The following is a 12736-nucleotide window of genomic DNA, read 5'->3' on the forward strand; positions in this document are numbered from 1 at the left end:
ATAAAAAGCCCAATTTTAAAAAAGCGGTTAGCGGGCGGTTATCTATTTTGTTAACCGCTAACCGGCGGTTAACCGCTAACCGTTAGGCGGTTAGCGGTTGCGGTTAGTGAAATTTACTAACCGCTAAGGCGGTTACGGTTAGCGGTTATTGCCACTAACCGCTAACCGTAACCGCCTTTGCACCCCTAATAACTAGTGTCAATTTTTTCGCAAATTATAAGGTAAGAAACTTGGAAAATGAACCGGGCAATGGGTTTCAGTAGATATATCACTGGTAAATTTCAACTGTTACTTCTTTCCAAATAATGGGAAACCTGGTATATTTAATTGGAATAAAGTGTAAATAAGTGACAAGCAAATATGCTTCAGATCTAAAATTCAAATATATTTTTCTTCCCCAACTTCAAAGGTGAGATCATGTAAAATGCAAAGATCTGAGGAGTATTAAAAAAATAAAAATAAAAACAATAATCCCCCACTTTCAGCAAAGATTTACACATTTTGTAGAAGTCTCATAGTCTGTTTCGAATCACATCTCCAAGCATATCACAGTGGATCAGCTTGAATGTCTCCTATAAATGCATCTCTATATTTTTCCTGCAAAAGCAATACAATCAAGCTAGGAGGAAAAATCAAAGAAAGATAGTCTACATTTGAATTAAAGCAACCAAAGTGCCAACTAAAAAATATATAAACTTCATCTATATGACATTTCATACAATTACGAATGGGTCTATTGCAAAAAGACTCATACACCTCAAGGAACATCACAATAAGACCACTTAAGAAAAAACCTATAATTTTTTTAAAAAAACCAACACAACAGTCATCAGATGAGCAAAAACTTGTTACAAACAGCAAGGTCCTGATTAAGATGAAAGTAGGCCGGAAAGCAAACGATTAACTTGGCTCTTTATTTCTAGAGACAATGTTGGTTATAAAAATATATATATAATAATAATAATAAAAATTGTTTTTGAAAGCAAATTGAAAGCTATATATAAAGGCTTTTGGAGCATATGGAAAAAGCCAATGAAAAATGCTCATTGATGTTCAATGCCATCAAAATAACTTTGGCCTATGCAATGGCTTAGCTCATTACTAATCTCCAAGGCAATTGCAAGCGCAACTTACCTTCATATACACTTATATAAAACTTTTGCATATTGATAATTAAAGTGCCGGAAGCCATCTCACTCACTACCATCATTTTCGTGGCACACTCAAGAATAACTCTTTTCTCAAGATTAACCCTAAGATCAATTAGTATGATCATCTATAAAATATTATACAATGACAAATTGGATAATAGTTATCTTCCAACCAGCATATGCAATTTTCTGGCATTATAACCCAATAAATCATAGCAATAGAGCAATCAAAACAAACACTATCCTAGATTGTTTTTATATATATATATACTCAACATAGTTTTACACCATTAGCTCTTCTCTTCTTCACGTCTAAAATTCTCTCTTGAACTCCTCTGCAACAAACCCAAATTTGGCAAATTCCACCGTTAAGAGGACTTCCCGGCTGTGCTTTCATCCGGCTGATATCTGAGTTTAATTTTATTACATTTTTTCGTTGTTTTCTTCAGCATTGCGATGCAGAACAAATGGTTTGAGTCTCTAAGCTCAGAGCAAGCAGAGAATTCAGGGAAATATTACAAATATTGGCCTGTATCTTTTCGCAACAGTTCTTTGCTCTTTGTTTCTTTAGGATAAAATATTATAGAGTGCAAATGGAAAAGATTAGCTACTTCCAAAAATAAACTCTAGTATGTAAACCTAAAAGGAAAATGTCGCAATCAGCACACTAAACCCAATAAGTCATAGCAGTAGAGCTATCAAAAGTTCAAAACAAACAATAGAAACCCAGCCAAAAAAATTAAGTACTATAGCAGTTAATAATAGGAAACAAAAGCTTACCAAGCAAGGCTCAAACTCAAACAATCCAGCAGTGTAAGCCATCCTCAAGCTTTTCTACACCTCTTTCACTTGGCAAGAAAAAGAACCATCCCAAATTTTCTTCACTAAAAATAAAAATAAGAATAAGAATAAGAAGAAGCTGAAAAAAAAAAAAAAAAAAAAAAAATCCAAAACCAAAACCAAAACCCAAAATCAAAGAAAACGACACGTTTGGATAACGAAAAATACCGAGAGAGAAAAAATGAAGAAAAAAAAAAGGTGGGTACTTCGATTTCTATGAAGGATTCAAATAAAATGATTGGTACTATACCTGAATGGTAGAAGATGCGTGGGTGCTTGAATTTTCTTCATGCAGAGAGGGATGCCCCAAGTATAACTCTGGAATGTGAGCAATCTTTGCCCAATCCTCACCTGTGCCTCTCTCGCATCTTCGCAATAAGATGGGACAATCATCAATTTTTAGCCTCTGCAAAGACGTTAGCCTACCCATTCCTTCGGGCAGTGATGTCAAACCGGGGCACCTACAAATTTGAAAGGCTTGAAGTGATTTGAAGTTGTGGATCCACTTTGGTATGGCCGTCAAGCTTTCACAATTCCAAATCTGGAGCTCTTGTAGAGTAGTAACATGTTGAAGCCCTGAGGGGAGAGACACCAATTTTGAAAGTCCTGAGAAGTGAAGAGAGACGAGGCTTGTAAGGCCTTTCCATTGCATCCCATTCTCATCATTGGCTAGCTCAAGGTCAGGACAACCCAGAAGATTCAGGTGTTGAAGGGAAGTGAGATGTTGTATACCTGGGGGGAGAGACTTTAACGTGCTGCAACCAAGTAGCGCCAAAGTTACAAGATTTGTGGGTAACAAAACCCAACTCGGAAGCCTTGAACCCCGATAGAAAAATAAGTATAGATGTTTCAGATTTGGGGGTGGTTGGAAGCCTTCCAATGGCATTTTATCATTGACATCGTCCCAATCATTGACATATTCTTCACTACTCCAGCGTAAACTCAAAGAATGAAGATATTGTTTCTCCTTTAGATTTGCAGCCTTATATTCTAATGCAACACCTTTCCCATGTCCCAGATTTCTAATCTCTAATCTTCCTCTTAGCTTATTTAGTCCGTTCAGTTCTTGTAAACCACCACAATGCTTGGAGTGAGAACCCGAGTGAAGCACAAATTTTGTTAACGTCCGAAGATTATTCAGTTGCCCCAATCCACGTGGCATATAAGTCAAAGAATCACAATAATCTATCTCAAGATGCCTGAGATTGACCAATTTTTTAATGTCTCTCGGCAATTTCTTAAGTGACCGACACCACAAGAGTCTTAGTGTTTGCAAATTCTGCAACCTAGTTATAGAATCTGGCAACTTCTTGATATTTTTATTGTGAGAAAGATCAAGATACCTTAAATGCTTCAACTCCCCAATAGAGCGTGGCACAGAATCAAGATTTCTAAATGACAGATCCAACATGCGCAAGAACTTGAAACTTGAAAAAAGTTCATCACAATCAATCTTATAATTAAGGTACTTACGGTCATAGAGAAAAAGAAATGTTCGTATCCTACTTGCTTCACACAATGAAGAAATAGGTTTATCGTAGCCAAGTAATGATACATGACGAGTTTTCTCATCAAGGTTTCTCCCCTTATCATCTAATGTAGCGATCAACGATCCTACCACTGAAATAGCAAGATCATGCATGAGGTCATGCATTTTGCATTCAATTACGTCACCAAACTCATCCATTTGAGCTTCTTGAAAGAATGATCTCCATAGTAAATCCATAAGATACTCTTTACCAACCTCTTCCAAGCATCGATTTTGATCATGGGATGACTTAACAAACCCCTGTGCTATCCAAAGTTTAACCAGTTTTGATGTAACAATCTCGTAATCTTTTGGAAACAAACAACAATAAGCAAAGCAGTGCTTCAAGTGTGAAGGAAGATGATCATAACTGAGCTTCAAAGTTAGTAAGATGTCATTTTCATTCTCAGATACTTTTGAGAGTTCATTGTTCTTAAAAGACAACCACTCAGTTTCGGGATTTTTTGAGCCCAGTAAACTTCCGATTGTCGTTATGGCTAGAGGGACACCTAAACACTTTTGTACGATCTCCTTCCCAAGTGCAACGATGATTGAATTCTCCGGCTCTTGTCCTTTCTCAAACGCCTTATGCTTAAATAAAGACCATGACGCCTCTTCGTCTAAACCTTTTAAGGAATATGATTCAACTGTCCCGATAATCCTTGCAACGCTTTCCTTGCGGATGGTCCTTGCAACAATTTCATTGCGAGTAGTCACTACTATTCTACTACCTCTTGCTCCACCCATCAGCACTTGTTTCAAGCGACACCATTTTCCATGATCGCCATTCCACACATCATCCAACACTAGGAAGTATTTCTTTCCTTCGATTTCTTTTAGAAGATAGTTTACCAATGTATCCATTTCAACGGCTTCTGGTTTCTTCTTTGTTGCAGATTCTAAGATTTGAGCAACAATATTTTTAACATCAAAGATATCAGAGACACACACCCACATTTTGAGCTCAAAATGTTTTTGGATTTGTTTATCATTGAATACAAATTGAGCGAGTGTAGTCTTTCCCAATCCACCGATGCCAACAATTGGAAGAATTGACACATTCTCCTCAACGTTGGAGTCCATCAAAAGGTCCATAACAGCCTTCTTATCATCCTCTCGACCAATAATTGTTTCCGCACGTACCAAAGAATGAGTGTTATCCCTCTCCCTGTTCACCACTCGTGTCTCCACAGTACGTACCTCTAAGTGAAATCTCCTATCAGCATTGATGGTGTCTAACCTCTTTCTTATGGCCTTAATCTTATGCACCATTTTAAAACGATAGGCTAACTGGTTTGATTCAGAAAAGAAAATGCGTACCTTTTTGGCCTTCTTATTACAAGTCATTATATCTCTTCGTAGAGCTTCAGTGGAAATTTCATCCAGCAAGTCGTCTGCATCATACATGGCATCTTCTAGCCTTCCGAGCCAACGTTTAACAGCACGGTCTCCAGCAGCCTGTTTGTCCTCCGCATCAAGAAGCACATCTTTGATTGTAGAAACAGTGTTGGTGAGGCTTTGAAGCTCATCTTTGACACCCCAGAGCAGTCCGATCTCTTCGACAGCCAGTGAGCCCAAAGTCTTAATGATTCCCTCAACAACAACGGACAGAAGTTGTTCTGCCATTTCCTGACGGTGAGTGAAGAAATGCTCCAAAGTGGAACACAGAGCTGTTGATGGAAGCAGTTGAAGAGTACAGTGAAGAAATGCTGAAAAGTGAAGTAGTTAGTTGAAGGGTAGAATTGCAGAAATGTTTTGAGAAGATGTACAGAGAGAGCAAGTGTGAGCAAAGCAGAAATAGAGTGGAAGGAGCAAGCTGGAAATGAAAAATACAAAAATAATAACTAAAATCAAATAAAAAACATCCAAAGCACGTACGACTTACCTCTTTTAAATGGTTTCTTTAAAGGGTCTCACGAGGTCGTTTTAATTTTGACAAAAATGGATCCAAGCAATTATTTATGGGAATGGGTGCAGACGAGAATGGCGAAAATGTTACCGTTGTTTATGACACACACTGGTCTTCACGTGGATAAAGCTGTTAATGAATTGACTACTCTTCACATGCTATATGTTTTGCTTGTCATCTGATTTTTTTTTTTTTTATATATATATATATATATATATTGGTTATCTGATCTTCAACAATCCTAAAACTTGACTTCCTAAAATCTCTCATTAATAAATTCTTTGTATTAGATTTTGTTTTTTTAAAATAAAAAATTTGTCTAATTGTAAAATTTGTTGAATATTTTTGTCTTTTTATTAATTTAATTAAAAATTTGAGACATTAATCATTTATTTTTTAGAAATGCTAAAAACCATTCTCTTAACCATCTTTTAACTATCTCCTTATAATGAATGAGTGAATTTATCATTGAATTTTTGTAGGACCCACATAAATTCACAAATCAATGATAAATTTATTAAATTTGCTAAAAAAAAATAGTCGAAAGATGGTTGAGAGAATGATGTATAGCATATATCTTTATTTTTACTAATTTAAAGGAATATTTAATTAAAAATTTAAGAAGATATTTTCACTGAACAATAATTTAGGAAGTAAATGTTTTCACGTGGGTGACGCAGCCTTAGGTCTTGCAATTATTAGCCTTTGGACCAATAATATAGGATAGGTAGGCAACGTCTTCTCTTGCTGTCGTAACTTTCACTTACTGACACAATAAAAAACACTAGTAAATCACCGTTTTGTTAAAATCAAATACCCTATTTATGACGCCCCAACAAAAAGAAAAGAAACTATGAAATATCTGCAAGTAATTACATCTTATTCTATCTATTATCATAAAAACTTTTTTAATTTTTTTTAATGTAAGATATAACTAAATAATTACATCTTATCCAAAGAGCGGGACTCTTTTTTTTTTTCTTTTTTTTTTCTTTTTTTTTAATATACTTAAAATCCACAAATTTACAGCATAAAATTGCAATTTGAGTCTGTATTCTAATATTAAGAAAGACTATTTGGGCTTTATAAGCTGAGAAGGGCATTTTAATTCATAATGAATTGAAAGCCTTTGTTGCCTGCCTAATATTATCTCCTGGATTCATCCACTAGGGAAGCAGCAATAACAGCTAGTTTATATATAATGGAGAGTTTGGTGCTTCTCATGCTCTTGATCCTCCCAAAACATAGGAAGGGAGCAGGAAGAGTAAACACAAGAGTGTGATGCGAATCTCTCGCAGGATAAAATGGTTGTTCAAGGATTATCATATTTTCATGATGGTGTATAGTATTACTCTTCTGAAAGTAAACATAAGAAAAAAAAAATTATACTTTAGCCATTTAAATTATCATCACTTTTTTTTTTTTTTTTTAATTTTACGCTTTCAAGCTTTAAAAAGTAAAATTAGGGTGCTTTATAAGACTAATATCGTGTGTTAAATTAGGGATTTGGCTTAAGTGCCGTAAGAAAAACTACAACATATGTTATGTAGTTTTTTCAATGATCCAGATTTAATTCCAATTTTTTCTCGAGAAAAAGTGAAATTAAATCTTGACCATTGAAAAAAATACAACACACATGCTAAAGTTTTTTTACAACACCTAAGCAAAATCTTCAAATTAGACACTTTTGTATTTTTCTCTACAAAATATTTTAAAGTATTTAAAAATAATCATTTAAAAAAGTTAAATTTATTAAAAAATAAAATAAAAATGCAAAAAAGGGTGGCCCTTTTCATATTAACCCCTATTTAACTTTTTATTTATTTTTTTAATAATTTAGGGGTGTTTCAAGGAGAAAAATGCAAAAAGTGTCTAAATTAATAGGCAATATTAATTTTGTCTAAAGGGTAAGGACAAATAGTAGTTCTCTTTCACTAATGCTAATTGCAATATTGATAATTCATAGAGATTAGTAGCTGATTAACTGGGCCATAATTCATAAAGAGAATATTGTTAATTAAAGTAAGATACAACACAACAGGATCCATACATATGACTTTAATATTGATCACAATCTTTTGTTTTCAAAACAGTCACAAAACTAATTACAAAACAGACACAAAATTAACAAAATATTTTAAATACAATTAGCAGGATTCATATGACTTTAGCACCAATGCTTTCAGCATCAGTATACTTGTCGTGGCAATCATCCGAATCGTTTCCCATATTTCAAGTGGCTGAACCAAGAAAAATAAAGAATGTCAGTCAAGAATCAAGATACTAAATACTGTAAACAATCTGGAAAGAGTTGACTATAAACAGCCATAAACAGAGACAATTAAACAATTACAAAATGTTTAACAACAGAACAGAGCAGAACAAATTTAATAAACATCATGGCACTCATGGAGGAAAAAAATCAATGACAACAGGTAACATATCATGCATCTAGTATTCACCTGCATAGGAATTGAAATTAATATAACTATCAACTTTTAAATTTTGAGCTCAAATGCTGCTTAAAGAAATTGATATAGAAAATATAGATAAATAACCAAAAAGAAAACAGTATACTGGAAAGAGACACGAAATCCATTATCCTAAGATTGGGATTTTGTAATATTTCACAGTAGGGACAAGATTTTTTATACTTGATTCAAAAAGGTTCAGAAAATCAGAAACTTTGATAAATAAATAATTAAGAAACTCCCCACAACTTTTAATTTGACAATATCAAGCCCACAAATGCACGAAACCTACCTTTTTCAACTTAACAGTGTGGAAAATTATAGTTGTGCCACATCCAAGAAGCTTATAAGTACTATCTACGGCTCTTCTGCATACAAACAAATACTGGGAAATAAATAAAAAGCCAAAAAAATTATTATCCAAAAAGAGTTAAAATTTGACCCAAAAAATTTTATTACCCAGATATTACTGGTCTATTTCTAGTGCAACAAAAGCCAAATTGGATCAGCCAACAATTCCCTATGAAGACCTCACATGAATGTAAAATCTACAAAAAGGTTTTTCAGAATAGCAGAACAATCATTTTTCAAAATACCCACACATACTTTTGATAGTCTTATACGTACCGAACCATTTGGGCTTGATCATGCAGAGTTCTCATTTAGTTTTCATGTACAACTTAAAACATTGTTTGACACTTACAGACTTTTGACTACCAGAGGTTTGTTAAATGGTGTGCACAAACCTATATGATTTTAGCAAATGAATTTAGAATCCCATGAAAATATATAATACTTGATCGCGGATTGATAAATTTGAATAATCTCAACAATTTAGAAGAATTTGATCAGAAATCATAATCTTTCCACACTATCAAATCAACCGAAAGAGTGGGAAAAAGAGATAGTGAATAGATGGATACCCCATTTAACTTGGTTTCCGTACCAAGAAAAGCTACCGATATGCATAAACAATTAATTAAATCACCAAATTGCAATAACCAGCTGAAAGCACTAGCTAGCTAAATAAAATATTTGAACTAGCTAAAATAAATCCATCCAAACATGTATACAAACTAATTCCCAATGTAATAATTAACAACTAACTCCAAAAACAACAGGTCTTCGACATCCTCTATTAATTCATACCATAGTAAGGAGTAAACACCAAAAAGAAAAAACCCCAATTTCAGCAAAGATGGCACATTTTGTAGAAGGTTTCCTCGCTAAATCCTCAATTCGGAATCATAAATGCAAGTATAAATGCTTTTAAGAATTGGAATTTGATACTTATAAAGATAGTGGGAGAGAGACAGAAACAAAGGAAAACAAATATAAAACATGCAGTAAACACAATAAATCAATAGCAGTAGAGCAGTCAAGACAAACACTAGAAACCCAGCCAAGTATTTACATAAAAAAATGAAAGACAAGTACAAAAAAATTAAATACTAGTAGCAGTTAATAATAGGAAACAAAAGCTTAACAAGCAAGGCTCATGATCAAAGTACGTAGCAGTGTAAGCCAATTGCACGCTCTCCTACACCTCTTTCATTTGGCATATACAACATTATTGAAAATTCTAAAACGACTCCAATTATCACCTACTCACACGTCTAGGAGTTTTACAGAAAAAAAAAACAGAAAACAGATCTAACTTAGCAGTTAAGAAATCAACCAAATACTGATATGAAATATGCAATCAAGAACACAGAAATTTGGTTACGAAGAGGAAACCATTTAGAGAACTCTCTAAATGTAAAACCTCTCCGGGGCAGCCAAACCCAGGAAATCAATTCACTAAATAGAAGAATAAGGAATACAAGAAGAATAACAAAACCTTTGACTCTTCCTTGCACACGACAAGTGACCCACTTGACTTCTACCTCAGTAGCCCTTTCCAGAACATCTGGCACGATTCTTCTAAAAGATTTCCTTTCACCAGAACTCCGATTGGCTTCACGTATTTTCTCTTCAACAATAATCTAGAACAAATTCTCTCTCTTTAAGCACCCAGATATTTGCTCAATAAAATACGTACTTGTAAATGTAGCAAAATCGTGTTTAAATAGAAAATAACCCTAATAAGTCACCCAGGTCCGGACCCTGCAGATCTGAGGTCCGGACATGCCTCATAAAATGCACTTTCGGGAACTGGGGTCCGGACCCGGGGAATTGAGGTCCGGACCCTGCTTGAAAAATCAAGTTTCTGGAAATGGGGTCCGGACCCGGATTCTGGAGGTCCGGACCCGAACTGTCCAGTCTTCATCAACAACTCCGATCGATGGGCGTTTGTGGTCCGATTGAGCTGAAATTTTGCAGGGACGTTCATAACACATGAATCTACATTATGAACGGTGGAGATTGGATTCTGAGCATTTTATATTAGTGTTTGAGCCGTGAACAGTAGCATCTGCATTTTGGAACTGAATTAAGCCAACACAAGAACTAACAAACTCCCCCTTTGACAATTCAGTGACAAAACCAAAATGTCGAGCCAATCCCATCATCTCCCCATATTTACTCCTCCTTTTTGTCATAGAATGACAAAAGGTCTTCATGTTTCCTGAAACACTTCACAAAATACATCAAGGCATATGTGGAACAAGAAGACATAAATAAAACTCATGAAAAAAAAATGATGCGTGATTATAAAGAAACATCAGCAAAACTCCCCCTCAATGTATGACTCAATTAACAACAGGAAACTGGAAATGCAAAGCATGTTTCTCCCCCTTTAAAAGTTAAATGAACACACATGATAACACATCAATGACTCATGTATTGCACAATGAATATCCAAAAGCTTTCCTTTTTTTTTTTCTTTTTTTTTCTTTTTTTTCTTTTTTTTTTTTAAAAAAAAAAAAAAAAACAAAACACCAAAGAAAACTTGTATAGATAAGCAATAGATCATGCATGCTCGTATGAATATCTGAACAATTCGGAGTGATCAACAAGCTACACTTACACCGTAAATGTACCATATGCATGACACAACCTTGGTCTGTGAATGCAGTCAAGTAGGCAATAATCAGAAATCTCATGTGATGGTGTAGTGTGTGAGTACTCCCATTAACTAAGATTTCATCAATGAAAGGTAAATCTAGGCAGACATTTTGTAAAGGAAGACCAGCAGTCTGATTCAAACCACAGTAAAACCTTATAATGTTAGGACCTAGATTCCCTCATCCGATACACTCCCCCTGAGACTGATCATTTTCTTTTACCATGTCCTTTAGTAATCATCTATTTCCGCAATGATTTGATCACTGATTCTTTCTTTAGGGACAGACAGAAGCAAAATGAAATCATCTGAGCTTATTTTATGCCCCCTTTTTTTTTTTTTTTTTTTGGAAAATGGTGGAATTTTTTGGAGCTAGGTTCAACTAACGAGTTGGTCAAGTGGCAAGATTCTACACTGCCTATCTTCCAAACAAAATGTTTTCTCCAAATTTCCAAACATATAACAAAAATCTAAACCTAATGGGGGCAAAAAGTGCACAATTTCGAACATGAGAAAAACTGACTCTTACTCCTTTAACAGTCTTCAGAAAAACAAGGTATATCAGAAACATATGGAGCAATAGATGTAAATTGCAGAAATATTGACCCCACTCATATGTAAAATATTCATTTGAGCACAAGACATGAGAAACTGAGTATCTAACAATTAAAACAATCTAAAAGAATAAAAAATAATCAAAGAAAATAAAAACAAAGCAAACAAAAATTAAGAAAAAAATGCCCTAGAACAGCTATAGACAAATATCAATATGCTCAATTTCTAGGCATGGTCTATGTGCCCACCTAATCTAGGTGAGTCCATTACCACTCCCCCTCAATGGGTGAATGGTATTAATCTTCTTGACCCAAACTTTCTTCACATCAGGGACAACTGTGTGACTCTTATCCAAGACATCTAACCGTGTTACTACGTCTCTCATCATGTTGAATAATTTCTCATAACTATTTCTAGAATGGAAATATTCTCTTTTAGGCTCATGACTGTTAACCTGAAAACACTTAGGACGAATATGTCCAATCTTACCACAGTTATGACACGTAGGAATAAACCTTTGAGAAGGTTGGTTCCTTAACATGTGCATACTTCTCGACTTAGAACTAGACATATAGGAATCAATTAGAGTTCCCTTACCTTTTCCATCTTTGGAAATTTGAGGAGAAATTACCTTCTTTTCAGCCAAGCTATCTTCTTTGTTCACTGGTTTCACAAAAATCATCTTTGAAGAAGAAGCAACATTAGTAGATAAAATAGCAGATTTATCAAAACCCAATCCAATTCTATCAAACGAATGTTTCTGATTATGTAGCATTTGATTTAGCTTTTCACTAGAGAATTTTGTTAAATGATTCTTTGATTCATTCAGTTCATTCTCTAAGGATTTCACTTTGGCAATTAGCATTTGATTTTCAGACATCAAAGTATTATGAGTAGCAAGAGAATCAGTTAAGGTGACAAAAAGTTGATCATTTTCAAGATTAACCTCATTGAGTTTCTTCAATTGCTGCTTATTCAGCTTTTTCAGTTTAGTGTATTCCACAAAGAGATTATTATAAGCATTTTGCAAATCATCTTCTTCTTCCGAATCATTATCGGACACACCTTGTTTGTCTTGAGATTTACACTCACTATTCTCATGCTCACTCTCATGACTAACTCCAAATGCTAAGTAATTAACTCCTTGTTCAGCATCGTCCTTGTCTAACTCATCACTTTGAGTCACATTAAATGCCTTGCCATTTGACTTTCTCAAGTTAGCACAGTCAACACGAATGTGTCCATGTCCTCCACATTCGTGACACTTGATACCTTTAG

General features: G+C 34.6%; 1 protein-coding gene across 2 annotated transcripts; it reads right to left on the bottom strand.

Moving 5' to 3' along the window:
* Positions 1-327: 327 nt before the first annotated feature.
* LOC132171814 (putative disease resistance protein RGA1) lies at positions 328-5294 on the bottom strand. 2 transcript variants are annotated; one of them, XM_088513313.1, is made up of 4 exons: positions 2724-5294; positions 2242-2597; positions 1932-2035; positions 328-597 (listed from the first exon to the last, which is right to left on the bottom strand). In XM_088513313.1, exons 1-3 carry the CDS (start codon positions 5143-5145, stop codon positions 2033-2035), a joined length of 2781 nt encoding a protein of 926 aa, XP_088369439.1. In that variant the 5' UTR covers positions 5146-5294; the 3' UTR covers positions 328-597; positions 1932-2032. The 2 variants fall into 2 exon arrangements, with proteins under 2 accessions (XP_088369439.1, XP_059439203.2); XM_059583220.2 differs by having other exon boundaries at positions 2242-5294.
* Positions 5295-12736: the final 7442 nt, after the last annotated feature.

Source organism: Corylus avellana, chromosome 2, assembly GCF_965113065.1.
Source record: "Corylus avellana chromosome 2, dhCorAvel1.hap1.2, whole genome shotgun sequence".
NCBI lineage: Eukaryota > Viridiplantae > Streptophyta > Magnoliopsida > Fagales > Betulaceae > Corylus > Corylus avellana.